Raw genomic sequence first — 21,117 nt, 5'->3', positions numbered from 1 at the left:
GCTCCTCACAGCCCGTGACTCTCTCTGCACCTTACAGCCTGTGACTCTCCTCTGTGCTCCTCACAGCCCGTGACTCTCTCTGCACCTTACAGCCCGTGACTCTCCTCTGTGCTCCTCTCACAGCCTGTGACTCTCTCTGCACCTTACAGCCTGTGACTCTCCTCTGTGTTCCTCTCACAGCCCGTGAATCTCCTGTGTTCCTCTCACAGTCCGTGACTCTCTCTCTCTGCACCTTACAGCCCGTGACTCTCTCTGTGCTCCCCTCACAGCCCGTGACTCTCTCTGCACCTTACAGCCTGTGACTCTCTCTCTCTGCATCTTACAGCCTGTGACTCTCCTCTGTGTTCCTCTCACAGCCCGTGACTCTCCTCTGTGTTCCTCTCACAGTCCGTGACTCTCTCTCTGCACCTTACAGCCTGTGACTCTCTCTGTGCTCCTCTCACAGCCTGTGACTCTCTCTCTGCACCTTACAGCCTGTGACTCTCTCTCTGCACCTTACAGCCTGTGACTCTCTCTGTGCTCCTCTCACAGCCTGTGACTCTCTCTCTCTCTCTCTGCACCTTACAGCCTGTGACTCTCTCTGCGCTCCCCTCTCACAGCCTGTGTCTGTCTTTGACTCTTTCCCTCTCTCATTTTCCCGTCACTGCCTGTAACTTTGTGGCTGTGATCTTTTGCTCCACGGTGACTTTTTTCCCTCTCTCGGCCCGCCCCTTGCTGTGTCTCCTCTCTCGTTGCCTGGCTGCACCCCTCTCCTTCGCCGCTCCTGGTCCTCTCCCTGTCCGTGACTTTCTCTCTGCTCTATTCACTGCCTGCACATATTATTCGCCGCCCGCTTCGGCTATGGACGAGGCGCCGCAACGGACTGGGAGCCGGAGTCGAGGCCGAGGCCGCGGTCGCCGGGGAGGAGGGAGAGGCCGCGGCCGAGGTTCGCGTGGGACCGGGGACCGACAGCAGCAGCCAGCGGAGCCCGAGCGGCGGACGCAGGGCCGCGACTTCCGGGAGGCACGGCCGCCCCGAGGCCGAGGCCTCGCCTCCCGGCCGCCAGAGCAGCAGGTAGGAGGAGCGCCCACTCGAGGGGTGGGTTAGGTGTCAGGTTGAATGTGAGCGGACTTCGACTCAGGTGCTCGCTCTCTAACCCCATCCGCCACGAGCCAGGCCCTGCACCCAGGACGGCGGAACTGCCGCCACTTTCCTCCGGACTTTGCACCTGGCTGGTGGAGGAGGTTGGCTGGATGTACAAGTTGCCCCCGAAACAATCACCATCTCTCCACACCTTCCTCTTCCTTCCTAGTGCATTCAATTTCCCGCTCGTGGTCCACACATTTATACCTGGTTCTGCTCCTAGTATTGCACAAACGCAAAACTCGTTGCACTGTTGTGAATGATCTGATCATATGACTGATAGTGGAAAGAAATTCAACAACGAGGTCGAAATTCAACCTTCCTCGCAGTTTTCGGCCCTTTTCAATATCTCTGCAGTGCAATCACACGTTTCCTGTAATAACTGAATGGTGTGCAGTGCTCAAGATGTGGGTTAACTTGTGTATGATTCCCTGATTTTATATCCCTGTTTGAAACTTTTATTGATTTTTTGAGGGATTAAAGCTTCATTGGCAAGGCTACCTTTTAAACCCCACTCATATTTGCCCCAGAGAAGATTTTGGTAATGAAGAAAGGAATCCCTTTGCCTTTTTCACCCTCTGACTGATCTTCAAGAATTTATGGCACATACTATGGTCCTGTTGTTCCAGCACACCACTCAAAGTGTTGCAGTTCATTGTTTTGCCTTTTTGTACCTCCCCAAATCTATTAGTTTACACATTGATGTCCTTTTGCCACTTTTTGACCTGACTTCAACTAAAAAATGGGTTGAATAAGATACTGAGGCCTGTTGCAAATTGCTGTATGAGATTTTTCCCCCCATGGTAGGGAACTGAGAGCTAGAGGTCATAGATTTAAGCTGAGGCAGAGAGATTTAAGGCAGAGGAACCTGAGGGGCAAATTTTTCACTTAGAGAGTGGCCAGTATATGGAATGAGCTGCTTAAGGAAATTTTTTTGGGGGTGGGGTACATTAACAACATTTAAAAGGTACTAGGAGAGGTATATGGATAGGATTGAGGGATATGGGCAAAGGGATCTCAGTTGGCATGGACTATTTGGGCCAAAGGGCCTGTTACCATGTTGTAGGATTCCCTGAGAGAACAGATGCAGCTAGATTTCAAGGATAGACATGTGTAGTGCTAAAATCAAAGTGTGTGGGAGCAGTGGGTGTCAGGCTGCATCAAACATAAGCAGTGTGATGTTCACTCGTTCGTTATATTGCTGTGTTGTATGACATAAGTGTGGTGAACTACATATACCTGTCTGGACTGCTCCTGTGGCTCCTCCCACAGACCCCTCTGCTGACTGCTCCTGTGGCTCCTCCCACAGACCCCTGTATAAAGGCGATTGAGGCCTGAGCCCGGCCTCATTCTCCAGGATGTAGTGCTGTTCATTCTCCCAGTCAATAAAAGCCGATATCTCGCTTCTTACGTCTCAGAGTGAGTTATTGATGGTGCATCAATAAGCGATCGTGGTCTTTTCATGAAAGAAGTGGTTTACCACTACCTTCTCCCGGGGTAGTGTCTTTACATGACAGGTGATCCCAATTATTACCAATACTCTTCAGAGTTTGTCTGCCTGGGTCATTGATTGTATAACCAGGATATGTAATAAGCATCATCTACTCCCATGGCTTCACATGACCCTGATTGGGGGTGGGTGGGCTAAGCAGGTGCAAAAATTGCCCAAGGGTGACCTGCGGGCTAGTGGAGGGAAGGAGCGCCTTACACCTCTTTTGGTAGTGACGTATCTCTACCCCGGTACCTGGATGAGCAAGGTAAAATTTTCAGATGTAGTAGATAAAATTTAATACAGGGGAATGGAAAAAATAAGGAACAATAATTAGTGGGTGTTTTTGGCCCTCATTAATGTCCTTGCCATCCAACATGTAGACTGCTCCCACATCTCGGTGATGAGTAACCAGATCACTCATTCTGATCTGTTTGGTGGAGCCTTTCTTCAATTCACCAAGCTCAGATTCGATGAAATGCAGGGATTCATTCCAAGTTCACAGCATAGCATCAAGTCTAAAGTCAGTGGGGTACTTAGCTTTGAGTGTTGGGACTGCGGGACATGGGGGCACAGAAGCACCTGCTCCACAAATTGGCACCATGTGGATTCAAATGTCTCTGTCGTCAGGTCTCTGTATGGTACCAACATCATGGTAATCAGTAGCTATTGTGCCTTACAAACTTAGTGCTCTGCAGAGTGGTGTTGAGCTTGGTACAGAGGATTAAAAGACACACTTTTGAAGGATGTACAGAAAAAGGCTGGTTTTTGCTGCTGAGCTACTTAATCATGCCATTGCCTTCTTGTGGCAATCTCAATAGAATTCTATTTGGCCTATTTTTTTTCCTTCTCCATTAACGTCAGATCATGCAAAGCACAGTGCCTATGTTCAAATGCTCAGCAAATTCCATTTATCCATCACCTTGTGCCTGTTTATCCACATGCTCTTGGTTAAGCATTGTTTCAACTCTTGTTCATACCCATCAGTGGTTTCATCTGTCCATCTTTTTGTAATCTTTCTGAGCACTCTAATCTTCTGATTTGCTTTCTCTGCGCTAATCCTGAATTCAAATGCATTTCAAACTTAATTGCACTATCTTTGGCAGCTGTGTTTTCAGTACTTAGACCTTAAATTCTTCCCTCCTACCAAACTTAAGAACTTTGTTCTTTTATCAGCTTAATTACTACTTTGTTTGATAATGTTCTTCAGGAGTGCCCTGGGATATTTTTTGCTATTTAAAAGCATTACATCAGTGGAAGTTATTGTTTAGGCTTCAAGGTTCATCTGTATCTCCTAGCTCAGTACAATTCACCCTGATAAATGAATACATTTATATATCTTGTCAAGAAACAGACAAACCATTTCACATTATTCTATGTTATACAAAATATATTTAGGAAGCAGATTTATGGCTTGAGGAAATCCCAATTGTTTTTCAGTCAGCAGTTTCAGGGCAGGTACTTGATGGAGTGTGGCATCAAGGCAGCCTGATAGAGCTGCCGTTGTTGCACGTACTGGCACAAAGGAAAATGGTTGTGGTTGTTGGATGTCAATCATCCCAGCCCAGAATATCATTGCCGGAGACAATGAGTTTATTGTCATATTGAATTGAGTTTATTGTTGTATGTATTTATACATGTAGGCACTGGTGCAGTGACAAACTTACTTGCAGCAGCATCACAAGCACATGTTTCATCATGAGTCATCAGCACTTCCGGAGGACTGTGTCCTTGGCCCAGTCATCATCATCTGCTTCATCAATGACCTTGTTTGCATCGTAAGGTCAAAAATAGGGGATGCACAATGGTCAATTCCTGCATGAACCAAGACCTGGATAACATTTAGCATGGACTGCCACAAAAGTGCCAGACAGTGATCATTTCCATTAAGAGAGATGAACCATCTACCTTAGGCATGCATGTCCTGTCTTTATTAGTAATTTGGGCGGTGGGTGCAGTGGGTCATCATTGATCTGAAACTTAACTGGACTAGCTGAATGAATGTTGGGGCTACATGAGCAGGTCAAAGCTTAGATATCCTGTAGTGAGTGATTTAGTTTCTGATTCCCCCTAGTTACCACTATTCCTAAGACATCCCGTGAAATGCTCTGTATTTGTCAGGCTGTGGTAGTCTTCAACCTCAAATGTTAACTATGTTTCTCTTTCTTCAGATGCTACCTGAACAGGTATATGAAACTTTTTTTGTTGGTATAGGATATAAATCTTATTCCTATATAGTAGTTAAGTTTCCTTTCATCATTAACCATAGAAGCTATCCATTAATTTACTCTTCAGATAGAGTTTGCAAATTGCAAACTCTAGGGTCAAGGTAAATCTTTAAATTGTGTGAGGGATGAGGCAGAAGATGTTTAGAAAGGTTGAAATTAATGTAGAACGTAATATTCATATCATTAGATTTGTTTGAAAATAATTTTGAAATACATGATTTAATTGATGCCCAGAATCCAGTCTACACTGATGCATAGAGTTTTAAAGAAAATGAGTCGATGTTTCTGGCAACTGTTGCTTATGGAAGAAATATTCTTTTTATCATTAATATTTAAAAAATGACTAATTTTTATCTCACAAGTAATTTTTCAATCGATGTTTACTTATATCTCCCAATAATTCAAGTGTTAGCTTTAATTGCAATTCAGTAGAATTATAGATGGGATTTTTTTTGTCTGTTAGTTCCTGGTTCGAATTTAATAATTTACCATCATTTTTACAATTCAGTGAACTTCACAGTGTTTGGAGTTACATAGATAAGGCAGGTTCCTTGGTCAACACAGTGGTTCCAGCAACTGAAACACTGGAGTTCATGATTGTTGGCCAGTAATTGACCAGCAAGCTGTTTTACATTGAGTGTGCTGTGGAAATGGCCTAGGATGCCGCCATGCAATCTGGCAGAACACTGCCATGGAAAACTACACCAATCATGAAAAGATTTTTTATTAGTTTTGAAAAACTTGATAATCTAATATACACTAGATTTTACTGATAGTTTAGCTTAATATCAGGACCGATAAGTTCTCCGTGCCAGGCATGATCTACCCTAGGCTTCTATAGGAAGTGAGGGACGAGATTGCTACAATGTTGTCAATGATCTTTGTGTCCTCACTGTCCACAGGAGTAGCACTAGAGGATTGTGGAAGATGGCACATGTTGTTTAAGAAAGGAAATAGGGATAAATCCTAGGAATTTTAGACCAGTTAGTCTAGTGTCAGTACTGAGAGAACTAATGGAAAGGATTCTTAGGGACAGGATTTATGAGCATTTAGAGGAACATAGTCTGATTAGGGATAATCAGGGCATATTGAAAACCCGGACTCCAGCACCATCAGTGCATGTTCCAACGACCATGGACAGCTTCAAAGCGATTGCGCAACCACAGACTGCGACTCCAGCCTTGAACTCCAGGCCGGGTCTTCACATGCTGTGATTGTGACTCCCGTCTCCCCTTCCCCCACCACCATTCTGCAATCCCCTCTCCCTCAGATCCCATCGTCAGCTCCTGGGCCCTCAGAGGCTCCATCTTCCTCTCACCCCAACCCTTCCCTCTCCACTGACACTACCAGCCTCCCTCCCCCCTCTGATCCCATCTCTCATCCGTGCCGGGTCCTTACCATTCCCTCCGACCTTCAGCTCTCTGAGGCAGAGCGCTCTGTCCTCAGTAAGGGCCTCATCTTTGTCCCCCCTTCGCTCACACCTCAACGAGGTGAACTCTTCTTCCGCCGGCTCTGTCTTCGAGCTTACTTCTTTGGCAAGGACTCTCCTACCCCCACCGATGACCCCTTCTCCCGTCTTCAACCCTCCTCCTCTTCGTGGACACCCCGCTCTGGTCTTCTGCCTGCTCTGAAACTCTCATTGCTAATTGCCGATGGGACATCAACCGTCTCGACTTCACCACACCCTGTTCCAATTCCAACCTCACTCCTTCCGAACGCTCTGCTCTCCGCTCCCTCCGCACCAATCCCAACCTCACTATAAAACCCGCTGATAAGGGGGGAGCTGATGTTGTCTGGCATACTGACCTCTACCTTGCCAAGGCACAGTGACAACTCTCTGATACCTCCTCTTATTTACCCCTTGATCATGACCCCACTAAGGAGCACCAGGCCACTGTCTCCTATACCATCACCAACCTTGTCAGCTCTGGAAATCCCATCCACTGCCACCAACCTCATAGTTCCCACACCCCTCACTTCCCGTTTCTACCTCCTACCCAAGATCCACAAACCTGCCTGTCCAGGTGGACCTATTGTCTCAGCTTGCTCCTGCCCCACCAAACTCATTTCTGCATACCTTGACACTGTTTTATCCCCCCTTGTTCAATCTCTTCCCACCTATGTTCATGACACTTCTCACGCTTTGAATTTTTTCAGTGATTTTAAGTTCCCTGGCCCCCACCACGTTATCTTCACCATGGACGTCCAGTCCCTATATACCTCCATCCCCCACCAGGACGGTCTCAAAGCTCTTCACTTCTTTTTGGATTCCAAACCTAACCAGTTCCCCTCTACCACCACTCTCCTTCGTCTAGCGGAATTAGTTCTTACTCTCAATAATTTCTCCTTTGGCTCCTCCCACTTCCTCCAAACCAAGGGTGTAGCCATGGGCACCCGCATGGGTCCCAGTCATGCCTGCCTTTTTGTTGGCTTTGTGGAACAGTCCATGTTCCAAGTCTATACGGGTATCCGTCCCCCTCTTTTCCTTCGCTACATTGACGACTGCATTGGCGCTGCCTCCTGCACGCATGCTGAGCTCGTTGACTTCATTAACTTTGCCTCCAACTTTCACCCTGCCCTCAAATTTACCTGGTTCATTTCCGACAAGTGCTATACCTGCCCTTACACTTCCTCCCTCACCACCATTCAGGGCCCCAGACAGTCCTTCCAGGTGAGGCGACACTTCTCCTGTGAGTTGGCTGGTGTGGTATACTGCGTCCGGTGCTCCCGGTGTGGCCTTTTATATATTGTTGAGACCCGACGCAGACTGGGAGACTGTTTCGCTGAACACCTACACTCGGTCCACCAGAGAAAGCAGGATCTCCCAGTGGCCACACATTTTAATTCCATGTCCCATTCCCATTCTGATATGTCTATCCATGGCCTCCTCTACTGTCAAGATGAATCCACACTCAGGTTGGAGGAACAACACCTTATATACCGGCTGGGTAGCCTCCAACCTGATGGCATGAACGTTGACTTCTCTAACTCCATTAATGCCCCTCCTCCCCTTCTTACCCCATCCCTGACATATTTAGTTGTTTGTTTTATTCTCTCTATCTGCCCATCACTCTGCCTGTTCTCCATCTCCCTCTGGTGCTCCCCCCCTTTCTTTCTCTCGAGGCCTCCCATCCCATGATCCTTTCCCTTCTCCAGCTCTGTATCACTTTCGCCAATCACCTTTCGGGCTCTTAGCTTCATCCCACCCCCTCCGGTCTTCTCCTATCATTTTGCATTTCCCCCTCCCCCCACTACTTTCAAATCTCTTAGTACCTTTCCTTTCAGTTAGTCCTGACGAAGGGTCTCGGCCCGAAACGTCGACAGTGCTTCTCCTATAGATGCTGTCTGGCCTGCTGTGTTCCACCAGCATTTTGTGTGTGTTGTCTGATTAGGGATAGTCAGGATGGCATTGTACCTCACAAACCAGATTGACTTTTCTGAGGAAGTGACAAAGCAAATTGATGTAGGTAGAACTGTGGACATTATGTACACTTAGTGGCCATTTTATTAGGTACACCTGTACACCTGCTCACTAATGCAAATATCTAATCAACCAGTCGTGTGACAGCTCAATGCATAAAAACATCCAGACATGGTCAAGAGGTTCCGTTGTTGATCAGACCGTACATTAGAATGGGGAAGAAAAGTGATCTAACTGGCTTTACCATGGAGTTGGTGCCAGACGGGGTGATTTGAATATCTCAGATACTGCTGATCTCCTGGGATTTTCACACATAACAGTCTAGAGTTTACAGAGAATAGTGTGAGAAGCGATAAAAAATCTAATGAGTGGCAGTTCTGTGGCCAAAAATGCTTTGTTAATGAGAGAGGTCAGAGGAAAATGGGCAGACTGGTTTAAGCTGATAGGAAAGTGACAGTAACACAAATAACCACACACTACAAAAATGGTGTACAGAAGAGCATCTCTCAATGCACAGCACGTCGAACTGTGGATGGGCTACAACAACAGAAAATACAAATAGACACTCAGTGTCTATAGATTTTAGCAAGCCAGTTGACAAGGTTCATGCAGAAAATCATGAGCGTGAGATCCATGGAAACCTGGCTGTGTATATTTGGAATTGGAATTCCCACAGAATACAGAAGGTGGTAGTAGATGGAGCATATCTGCCTGGGGGGTCATTGAAAAGTGGTGTTCCATAATGATCTGTTCTGGGACCTTTACTCTTAGTAATTTTTATATATGACTTGGATGAGTTAGTAGAAGGATGGGCTGGTAAGTTTGTAGATGACACAGAGGTTGGTGGTTTTGGGGTTACTCTAGAAGGTTGTAAGTGACAAAGGGACATAGACAGGATGTAGAGCTGGACTGATAAGAAGCAGATGGAGTTCAATCCAGAAAAGTGTGAAGTGCTACAGTTTAGAAGGTTGAATTTGAAGTTAGAGTACAGGATTAATGACAGGGTTTTTAGTAGTATGGAGGAACAGAGGGATCTTGGGGCCCAAGTCCAACATTCCTCAAGGTTGCCACTCAAGTTGATAGGTTGGTTAAGAAGGCATATGGTGTGTTGGCCTTCATTAGTCAGGGGATTGGGTTCAAAAGCTGTGAGGTAATTTGTAGCTCTGTTTTGGTCAATGCACACTTGGAGTATTGTGTTCTGTTCTGGTTGCCCCATTATAGGAAGGATATTGAAACTTTAGAGAAGGTGCAGAGAAATTTACCAGGAGAAAATGTCTGATGAGGGAAGGTTGAGCGAGCTAGGGCTTATATCTTTGGAGTGATGGAGAATGAGAGGTGACTTGATAGAGGTGTGCAAGATTATAAGAGGCATAGATAGAGTTAATAGCCAGTGCCTTTTCCCCAGGGCAACAATGACTAACACCAGAGGGCCTTCTTTAAAGTCAGTGGAGGAAAGTTAAGGAGAGTGGTGGTTGAGGGTGGTATACCAGGGACATTTAAGAGACTCTTAGATAGGCACATGAATGAAAGAAAAATGAGGGATATATGCTATATAGGAAGAAAGGGTCAGGTTGATGCGAACCAGGTTACACATCAGCATGACCTAATGGCTCAACTGGCCCATGCAGTCCTGTACTGTTCTACGTTAATATAACCACAGATCCATCGTCACATTAGATAGAAATCTATTATTTAGATTCCACATACAGTGTGACAGATTATCATGAAAGTCTACCAAAACTGCCAAGTCTGCTGTATATATCTCTGGGCAAACAGTTAGCAATTGTTAAATTACAAAACTCGACCTTGATCTGATTAAACTTTCTGAATCAAAGCTCAAATCCTGCAACTTAATTACTAAGGGCGTTACAGAGGAAATTGCACTGAATTTCTGCGGTGAAGGTGGGCACGTATTATCAAATGCGTGTTTGAATCACACAAGTGAAAGAGAACCTATGACAGGGTGGTAGGCAATTTGGTGCATTTTGTCAGCAGAGAAGGCCTGATCTAATCCTACCTTCCAGCACTCGTCTGTTTTAATTGTGATGAAGTTTTCTGCTTCTACCATCTTTCAAGCAGTGAGATCCAGATCCCTACCACTCACTGGGTAGAAATAGCATTTCCTTATTTACACTCAGCTTCTATATTTACTTCAAATCCATGCTCCATTCTTTAATTCTCTGCCAAAGGAAGTGAGATCTTTCTGCTATCTAAGCCCCAGCTGATTTTATATACCTTCAATTAAATGTCAAAGGAAAACAATTTGCCCCATAGCTACTGTTCTTCACTCCTGGCAATGTTCTTATAGTACCGTAGTTTTCTGCACCTCTCCAGTTCACTTTTTTCATGTAATGCCATGATCAGAACTGTCAGCTGTAATTTAAGAGATAGTCTAACCTATATTATATATTCCCTCGCCCTGTTGCACCTTCCCCAAACTCTGGATTAAATTCTGTTTTCCACTTTTCTGCCCAACTGAACAGAACTTCTGTATTCTCCAGCTATTTAAAGCTTTCCTTCTCATGGTCAACCACACAGGTAATTTTGCATCATGTGCAAAGTCCTTTATCACGTCCACCACATTTAGACCTAATTGTATTACCAAAAGCAGGTGGTAAGGGACCACTGGTAACAATCTTGCAGTTACAGAATCACCTACCAACCACAACCCTTTGCTTCTCATTACTAGACTAGGTTTGGATCCAATCTGCCTTTGATCCCTCCCTGGCTTTTCTTTTTGACTAGCCTGCCATATTGGAATCTTGTCAAAAGCTTTGCGGAAATCCAGTTAGGCCACATCAAATACACTTCCCTCACTGTCCCTCCTTGTTTCCCCCCCCCCCCCAAGATTCCATTGTTATACGTAATCTTGCCTTAAAATATTTGACCTATTTCTGATTTCTCTCGTTTTTTTTTACAAAAATTGGTTTATCCTCTTCCTTAGATTCCAACCTGTCATGGAAATTTAGCTAACTTTCCTGTAATTATTTGGTTAATTGTTTCTTCCTTTTTAAACAGTAGCATGGCACAGTAGCCCTCCAATCTTCTAACTCCACTTTTTAGCCAGGCTGATTGAAAAGTTATGGTTGAGGATCTGACATTTTCCCCTTGTTTTTATTAATGGCCTTGGATATATTTCATGCAGGGCAGTACAGTAGTGTAGTGGTTAGCACAACCCTTTACAGTGCAGGCGTCCTGGGTTCAATTCCCACCACTGTCTGTAGGGAGTCTGTACATTCTCTCCATGACTGCATAGGTTTCCTCTAGGTATCCTGTTTCCTCCCATAGCCCAACACCGTACCGGTTGGTAGATTAATTGGTCATTGTAAATTGCCCCGGGATTAGGTTCAGATTAAATTGGGAGATCGATGGGCGGTACGGCTGGGAGGGCCTGTTCCACACTGTAAGTCAATAAATAAATAATCTGATGACTAAGATGATAAACCTCCGTAATACTTTCCCTTTTACAGTAAGACTCTGATAATTCCTTAACCTTGGGTCTTTGGTAGAGCTGGTTTGGCCACTTTTCCAGACTCTTGGATATCAAACCAATTAATACACCAGCACCCTTTTAATTCAAAGTTTTTTAGATCTTCTTCCCTATAAAAAAGTTTCCTGGTGAACCAGATAAGCTTAAAGGGAATGTGGAAGAGAAAACAAAGTGTGTTTAATAGGAGCATGGGAAACAGGGCCCCAGTGAGTTTAAAGGGTGAGTGGAAACAGGGCCTCTGAGGGCATTGTAGGAATAGAAACCTGATGTGTGTATAAAACCACAAGAGTCAGTAGTTGGGTGAATGCACACAGTCTTTGTCAAAAACTGTAAATCATAATGTTGAGGACATAGGTTTGTGAGAGGGAAGAGATTTAATAGGAACCCAAGGGGGCAACTTTATCACAGCGAGGGTGATCCGCATTTGGAATAAGATGCTTGAGAAAGTAATTGAGTCAAGTATATTAGCAACATTTAAAAGACACTTGGACAGGTACGTGGAAAGGGATATGGGACTAGTTTTATTGGGGATCTTGTTTGGCCTGAAGAGCCTGTTTTCTTGCTCTCTGACTACGTGTCTAAAGGGAGTATGGGAACCAAGATCCTAATGAGCCAGATGCTGAACCATCAGGATTTCCAAAGAACTGAATAGCAGATTATTTTATTATACAGTATTTGTCTCATCTAATATTTCATATCTTTTGCCTTAATCATGCCCCTCTTTTGTGTAGATAATTGCAAAGCATTGTAAGTCCTACCTGCGTTGAGGAATGCCAGTTTGCAGCAGTGAAATTTAGGCCTTTTCAGCCTCTTCAAGATGGGAAGCATGCATAACTGCCAAAGGTCACCTCCAGCTGACCTGCTCTAACCTATTGCATGGTTATGCCAAATCCTACGGATGCCCTAGCCCTGGTAAAGCAATATTCATGGTGGGCTCGCATTTGCTGCTTGTACCCCTTAATGTCTCTAGGATAAGTTATAACTAAGGAGAAGGATATTGAATTGTGTAAGGTAAGGGAAACAAGTAGGGTAGTTATGGAAACTATGATGATTAATGAAGAGGATGTACTGGTGCTTTTAAAGAATATAAAGATGGATAAGTCTCTGGGTCCTGACAGGATATTCACTAGGACCTTGAGGGACGTTAGTGTAGAAATAACAGGGGCTCTGACAGAAATATTTCAAATATCATTAGAAACGGGGATGGTGCTGGAGGATTGGCGTATTGCTTATGTGGTTCCATTGTTTAAAAAGGGTTCTAAGAGTAAACCTAGCAATTATCGGCCTGTAAGTTTGACGTCAGTGATGGGTAAATTAATGGAAAATATTCTTAGAGATGGTATATATAATTATCTGGATAGACAGGGTCTGATTAGGAACAGTCAACATGGATTTGTGCGTGGAAGGCCATGTTTGACAAATCTTATTGAATTTTTTGAAGAGGTTACAAGGACAGTTGACGAGCGTAAAGCAGTGGATGTTGTCCGTATGGACTTCAGTAAGGCCTTTGACAAGGTTCCACACGGAAGGTTAGTTAGGAAGGTTCAATTGTTAGGTATTAATATTGAAGTAGTAAAATGGATTCAACAGTGGCTAGATGGGAGATGCCAGAGAGTAGTGGTGGATAACTGTTTGTCAGGTTGGAGGCTGGTGACTAGTGGTGTGCCTCAGGTGTCTGTACTGGGTCCAATGTTGTTTGTCATATACATTAATGATCTGGATGATGGGGTGCTAAATTGGATTAGTAAGTATGCAGATGATACTAAGATAGGTGGTGTTGTGGATAATGAAGTAGGTTTTCCAAGCTTGCAGAGAAATTTAGGCCAGTTAGAAGAGTGGGCTGAAAGATGGCAGACGGAGTTTAATGCTGATAAGTGTGAGGTGCTACATTTTGGTAGGACTAATCAAAATAGGACATACATGATAAATGGTAGGGCATTGAGGAATGTAGTAGAACAGAGTGATCTAGGAATAATGGTGCATAGTTCCCTGAAGGTGGAATCTCATGTGGATAGGGTGGTGAAGAAAGCTTTTGGTATGCTGGCCTTAATAAATCAGAGCATTGAGTATAGGAGTTGGGATGTAATGTTAAAATTGTACAAGGCATTGGTGAGGCCAAATTTGGAGTATTGTGTACAATTCTGGTCACCGAATTATAGGAAAGATGTCAACAAAATAGAGAGAGTACAGAGGAGATTTACTAGAATGTTACTTTGGTTTCAGCACCTAAGTTACAGAGAAAGGTTGAACAAGTTAGGTCTTTATTCTTTGGAGCGTAGAAGGTTGAGCAGGGACTTGATAGAGGTATTTAAAATTATGAGGGGGATAGATAGAGTTGACGTGGATAGGCTTTTTCCATTGAGAGTAGGGAGGATTCAAACAAGAGGTCATGAGTTGAGAGTTAAAGGGCAAAAGTTTAGGGGTAACATGAAGGAGAACTTCTTTACTCAGAGAGTGGTAGCTGTGTGGAACAAGCTTCCAGTAGAAGTGGTAAAGGCAGGTTCGATATTGTAATAAAAAAAAATTGGATAGGTATATGGACATGAAAGGAATGGAGGGTTATGGGCTGAGTGCAGGTTGGTGAGACTAGGTGAGAGTAAGCGTTCAGCACAGACTAGAAAGGCCAAGATGGCCTGTTTCCGTGCTGTGATTGTTATATGGTAAAATAAAACATCCCATTTTTCTGCATAAGATAGCCAACCAGGTTGCAAAGCTGTGAGTTTATGGCCTGTTCTAAATTTCTAATGAGTGGAGTAACACTGTTTCGTTTGGCTGTATTCATGGGTATTCATGTTAGTTGAATGACAATTAAACATGAATTTGAAATTAATCATAGGTTTATCCCTACCTACAGAGGAGGGAGCTACAGGAGTTTAAAGAAGGTATGCAAAATATTTTAAGGGACCTTGTGGACTTATGCAAGATAATGTGTAAAATGCAGTTGTTTTTGGAAGTATGAACAGTAGCTATAATAAAAAGTGGGTAAAGCCATGGTAACATAGTGGTCAGCACGATGCTATTCATCTGAGTTTGAAGTTCAATTCCAGCACCATCAGTAAGGAGTCTCTTCAAGTCCTTCCTGTGGATTTCCCCCAGGTGCTCTAGTTTCATCCCACAGTCCAAAGATGTAGCAGTTAGGTTAATTGGTCATTGTAGATTGTTCAGTGATTAGGTTAGGGTTAGTCAGGGTTGCGGGGGTTACTGGGGCGGCATGGCTTGAAAAGCCAGGAGGGCCTACTCTGCTCTACCTCGCTAACTAAATAAAATGAAGAAATAGACTTCAATGGATGTTGGTTGATTGCAGGAACGGAATAAGCTATGAGGCTCAAAAGTCATTGGCACAGAGACATGATTTGTGCGTTTCATGTCTTGTGTTTCTTCTAATAACTGATTTTATCCTAAGGGCTGTGCATGATTTGTATGTGGTCATTACATAAATGTTCAAGTTTGCTGTCTGCAGATTAATCGTAATGCAATCTTTCAAAACAGTCTAGAGTAGCAACATATTACTGCCAGTAAGGGATTGAAAAAGCCTGTGTAGATTTCATTATTGCACAGAGCATCGATTATGAACTTGACAAGATTGTCCCTTTATTTGACGGATCAAAGTGTTCAGGCACCCATGGTGAAGTACAAAAGTGCATTTCATGTTGAATATGGTATACTATAAGGATTATGAGGTTTACTCCTTCAAATTGACTGCTTTTTCAGTCCCGATACACATTTTGCTTTAGCAGTTTTTTTTAATTTTGAAAGGTTGAGGAGGACGTGGAAACAAAGGACGAGTGCATTCAGCTTAATGAATTTTCGAGAAGACAAATAGTTTCAAACTGGGACAGATATAAAACTGAAGAGAAAGAAGGTGATGATGTTGAAGAAACTTTGCGAGGTGCCGATTTCAATGTGCTGTTAAGTTTTGCAGGTAGGAAATCATTGGTCCTCATTATTCAATTATATTAAATACTGTAATAAATTTTTACAAATGAAGATTCTTTTGACATTTATGAGTTGCAGTTTTTATTGTGATTTGCTAATGCTGAAAATAAGTATGGTGCAGCACAGGTGGAAGATAACTTGAGCAAAGAAATCAGTCTCTGTTGTTGCATGTGCATTTTTTTCTTGTTCGTCATAATTTTCTTTTGGAATAGCAACGACCCCCCTAATTTCCTTTCTTGCTAGCTTTCGAGGGAGACTTTCTGTTGGAAATGTGCCATTAGAAGATCAATATTATGGGCCTATTCACATTTGATTTATAAATTTTAATATAAATTAAGTCAAATTAAAATACAGGCTTACACAAATAATAAATGTTATTTTATGTGGAAAAGTGGTTGCTATGTTGTTCACAGCAACAGAAGGCATGTCTCGTCCTTAAAATGAGTGCAAGAAGAAAGGTTTTAGAGTACGTCAAAGAATTGTTAATGTAGTGAGAAAGACGTAGGAAAAGAGGGCTGCAGTTTTAGCAATCTGAAGTTCAGGTCCTAAAGAACAATGTTTAAATTACATTTAGATTTGTTATTTTAGCATTTGGCATATTGTGTTCCATTTTGGTCTATATATCGTAATTTTTGATTTAAGTTTGGTATTTTGGGGAGAACCTTAAAATTGAATGTAATTTTGATATTCTTAGAGATAAAGATTATCAATACTTTAGAAAAGTGTTGCACTACATTGCAACTTCTGAAGATGGGAGTAGGCCTGCCTGATGAACTGGTCCTTTTTTTGCCTGCAGAGAATATTCAAACATGTCTTTACCCAACTTTCCTAATAGAGTATAGAACTAATCAGGTTTTGTAATGACTTGCAAAAAAAATCTGACATAAATGAACAATCTCATTGAGAATAACATTTCAGTTTTACAGAAAGCCACATAATGGCTGATACTGTTTTCACTTGTGACCAGTAATGCTTATTATTCATTAGGAATATGCATATTCTAATTTCCTCCTACTGCATCTGTCACAAGTTACTATTCTAGGTACAGCAGTGATCCAGATGGTACCCTAGCATAGATCAGCTCACTCATTGAAGTAGAGGTAGAACATAGTTAACCCTGACAAAAACCCATCTAGCATTTTATTACGTACAAGCTCTTTTTGCAACAGAAAAGTTGAAAGTCTGCAAGAAGTGTTTCTGTTGAACCTGCATATCAGTGTTATTGTTCCAAATCCTTGAACCTAGGTTGATACTGAACTATTTATGTGGTTTACACTACCTCAAGTTATGATGATGATGACACTACTTCAAGTTATACTTCTGTAAAAAGAGAGGTTATAAAAAGAGACAATAGAACTGAAAAACAAGTATTCAAACATAATGAAGTATGAGACAAATAAGGCATCAAAATAAGGGTCAGATTGTACTGATGAATTTTATAAAAGATTAATTGTTATAACTTAAGGAATAGAAACAGGAGAGGTCCATTTGCCCCATGTATGTGATCATCAGGATCACGGCTGATCTTTAATAGCTGTACCACTTTTACATGGAAGTCTTGTTTCCTCTAAATCTCTTAATATCTGAAATTAATATCTTAATATCTGAAATGTATGTGGTGAATGAGCTTCTGCTATCTCTTTGGCTTGAGGATTATATTGATTCAAAATCTTCTGAATGAAAAATTACTTTTCTTCCCTAAATGGTCAACACCTAATTTTGTGATTGTGACCCTGGTTATGGACATATCATCTCCACCTTCCTTTCTAGTCCTGATGAAGGGTCTCAGAGGAAACATCATCTCTCTATCTTTTCTAACCTTCTGTGAGATTACCTCTTATTCTTCTAAATTCCAGTGGGAACAGGCCCAGTTTGTTTAACCTCACCTTGTATGATAAATCTTTCATTCACAACAATCAATTTGCTGCAAACTCTCTACTGTAAACATATTCTTCCTTGACTAAGGAGACTAAATCAGTGGAGAGTATTTTAGAATTATCTTGCCAGCACTCTGTACTATTGGAGCAAGATATTGCTATTCTTGTTCTCAAGATCTCTTGCAATGAAAAGCAAAAGCACACAGAAAATGCTGGAGGAACTCAGCATGTCAGGTGGCATCTATGAAAATGATAAACAGTCGATGTTTCAGGCTGAGGCCTTTCATCAAGACCGGAAAGGAAGCTGGAAGATGACAGAATAAAAAGTTGGGGAGAGGAGAAGGAGAATTGCTAGAAGATGTGAGGTGAAGCCAGGTGGGTAGGAAAGGCAAAGAGCTGGAGAGAAAGGAATCTGATAGGAGAGTAGAGTGGATGAGAAGAGAAAGGGAAGGAGGAGAGGACCCATGAAGAGATGAAAGCCAGGTAAGAAGAGGTAAGGGGCCAGAGTGAGGAATAGAAGAAGAGGGGAGGTGTAGTGATTTTTTTTTATATATCAAAAAGAGAAATCGATATTTATGCCATCAGGTTGGAGGCTGTCCAGGCAGAATATAAGGTGTTGCTCCTCCACCCTGAGCGTAGCGTCATTGTGCCACAGAAGGAGGCCATGGACTACCATATCTCCGACACCTCATCAACTTTGGAGAACTCTCATTCACTGCCTCCCTTGGGGTGGCAGAGAAACACAGAGTGAATCAACAAGCTGTTTTCAATTCTAACACTCTAGTTCTGTTTCTTAAAAAAAATCTTCCAGATATAGGACATCTAATATAAAACATAAAATGCTGAAAATTCTCAGCAGGTGAAGCTGCATCTGTGGGTAGAGAAACAGAGCTCATGTTGCAAAGATGATGGGGAAGGGCAAAAGGATGCCCCTGATAGGGTAAGGCTGGGATAACCATGGGAATAAACTGTAATCAAGGTTATCTGGTCAATGCACTTCTCCCAATGTCATGTACTGGGCTCTTCTGAGTTGCAGAAGTTAAACACAGATTTGGTGACCACTTTGTGGCATACCAGTATTCAGAGGTTGCCCTGAGCTTCCCATTGCCTGCTACTTTTATTCTCCACTCCATTCCTACTTTGAATTATCGGTATGTGGTTACAATGAGACCCAACACAAGCATGAGCGATAAAACCAACACCTCATGGTGTTGCAACCTTGAGTTTAACATTGAAATCTACAGTTTAACATAACTCTATCAGTTGCCATCCATGACAGTGATTTAGCTTGGTTCTACCACTGTCATCCGTCCACCCCCACCCCCATCTTTGATCTGTATCTTTCTCTGGGAGTAAGTGACCTGCTGACTCTGCTCTGCCAGCACAGTCTTCCTGCTTTGCATTTCACAACTCCCATGTGTTTGTCGCCAACTGTTCCCATTCATTCATTGACAAGATAACCAGCTTACCAGTTTATCTCCAGGATCACCTTAATTTTACTCCATCAGGGATATCCTCATTACACCCACCCTCTCTGTAGCTATATCAGCATTTTTTTTTGTCGCCTTCCCAGCTTTGACAAAGGAGCTTCGTCCTGAAGCATCAGCTGTTTCACTTTTCACACACGCAGCCTGACCTCTTGAGTATTTCCAGTTTTTTTCCTGTTTTTATTTTAGGATATCCTAACATTATTGTTTGATATTCTGAGAGTTAGGTATGTGGCTGGTATATTCGAGATTCGTTTTGGACTAGTAAAAGTGATATAACACATTGCTGCCTTTGTGAATATTGCCATGTTTTTGGTCAAAATTAATGTTTATTTCATGTGTGTAATCAGATATTTACAGTTTAGGTTTCCAGATTGAATTTTAAGTTTATTCACCTTACTAGCTAATAACTGAAACTGAAATAGGTTGCAGGTGGAGTTCTAGAGGTTGCTCAGTTATGCTTCACTGACTCCCACAAAGGTTGTGTGCTGGTAGCTTCTGTATTTATTGTTTTACTCAGTTTTCACTGCTGATTTAGGAAGATTAGTTTGTTGTGGAAGGAATGCTGAAGATTGCAGGGATGTCTGCTGTGTCCTTAGGTTCGCCTGGTGATGCCATTAATTCCTCTCTGCTGCTCTGTGTGCGTTCCACATGTGATTACATGTTAACCTTCTATTTTTCCTACTCAATCTATCTGCTTAATTATTTTTCCCATACTGATTCTTTATTTTTTTTGCACATTGAATTGAAAACATAACATTGTGACAGATACTTCTTAGAAATTTTATATATAGTCATGTTATGAGCATTACCTGAATATATTTACTGGCAATGTCTCACACCACAACGAATATTTGTCCTCAGTGGTGGGTACTCCATATATCCTCTGGAAAATTTACATACCACTTGAGAGATTTTAACTTAAGTATAGACACCCTATGTAAAGTGTTACTTGGCAAACATAGAACAATTGTATGCTAATTAACTCAGCAGTAAGTTTGTTTAAAATTGTCAGTAATTTGTGGAATGTGGCCATTTGTAGTGTTACAAATAAAGCTTGTACAGTGTCTCGTGCTTCAGTAATTGTTTGCAAACATCATGAGGTTTGTAGACAGCAACTTCCATTTCTATCGTGCACTTTCATAGTGTTTTAGTGCATACTACAAAAACATAACTCCAGGCAGTTTAGAAAAAGCCAAACACATGAGGCAGCTCTCTGAGGTTTGGGGAAAACCAAGCAGTTGGGAGGGTTGCATGAGCAGAGTTAATGCGAATGATATTAAGGATGCTTTTGAAAGCATTATAATAAGAAAGATGATGGATTTTAAGCAATTCCAGAAGCCAGGAGCATAGCAGCTGAAGGAATGAAGAATAATTTTGTATCAGGGGGTGAAAAATATGAGGAGGCAAGTATAAATGAAGGTTATAAGGGACAGTAAAGCAATGGAATGATTTAAACATCAGGATGGAAGTTTTATAATTGATTTTTCGGTCATGGAACATCAACCAGTATGATTATGATACTTCAGTGTGGAACGTGACAGATGCTGCTTCATTTGAAGTGATAGACAAAGGTTAGTTCCCCATTGTTGCTGGGACATGTAGCTAGGACAGAAATAGCAAAATGATGCTTTAAAAAATGTAGAAAATGCTTATCTTTAACTGTATTCAGACTTTGCACCATTGATTTATGCTTATTTAAAATATATACAGTCTGTTGAAGATAATTTTTAAAGCATAAAAACTGTATTAATCTTTCATATTTGCTTATGTAATGAATATTAACTTTTAAAATCAGTATTGGTGGGGTTTTATTCATACATTTACACTATTCAATATATTTGGCTGGCTTTTTTTTCTATCTTATATTCCTGTTATATGTACCCTGCCTCAGTGTTGGTAGTCCTTGGAAGCCACAACTAATTAACTGTTGTTATATGTGAGCAATGATTTCAATAAGGTATTTGGCTATGGGATGCATCGGAACTGAATTTAACAGTGGGCTTTCCTAGGCATACACATGAGTTTCTTTGAAAGAAACTGTAAATCGAGGACGTCTGGCCAATT

The 21,117-nt window shown here is 42.2% G+C and overlaps 1 protein-coding gene across 1 annotated transcript in view; it reads left to right on the top strand.

Annotated features, from left to right (window-relative positions):
* Positions 1 to 600: 600 nt before the first annotated feature.
* aven (apoptosis, caspase activation inhibitor) overlaps positions 601 to 21,117 on the top strand; it is a 99,608-nt gene continuing 79,091 nt past the window's right edge. The window contains exons 1-2 of the mRNA XM_073040133.1: positions 601 to 1,053; positions 15,507 to 15,672. Coding sequence (XP_072896234.1) covers positions 841 to 1,053; positions 15,507 to 15,672 — 379 coding nt within the window. The 5' untranslated portion in view covers positions 601 to 840. The remainder of the gene's footprint in view (positions 1,054 to 15,506; positions 15,673 to 21,117) is intronic.

Source organism: Hemitrygon akajei, chromosome 3 (assembly GCF_048418815.1).
Source record: "Hemitrygon akajei chromosome 3, sHemAka1.3, whole genome shotgun sequence".
NCBI classification, from domain to species: domain Eukaryota; kingdom Metazoa; phylum Chordata; class Chondrichthyes; order Myliobatiformes; family Dasyatidae; genus Hemitrygon; species Hemitrygon akajei.
This window is presented reverse-complemented; position numbering and strand designations above follow the sequence as displayed.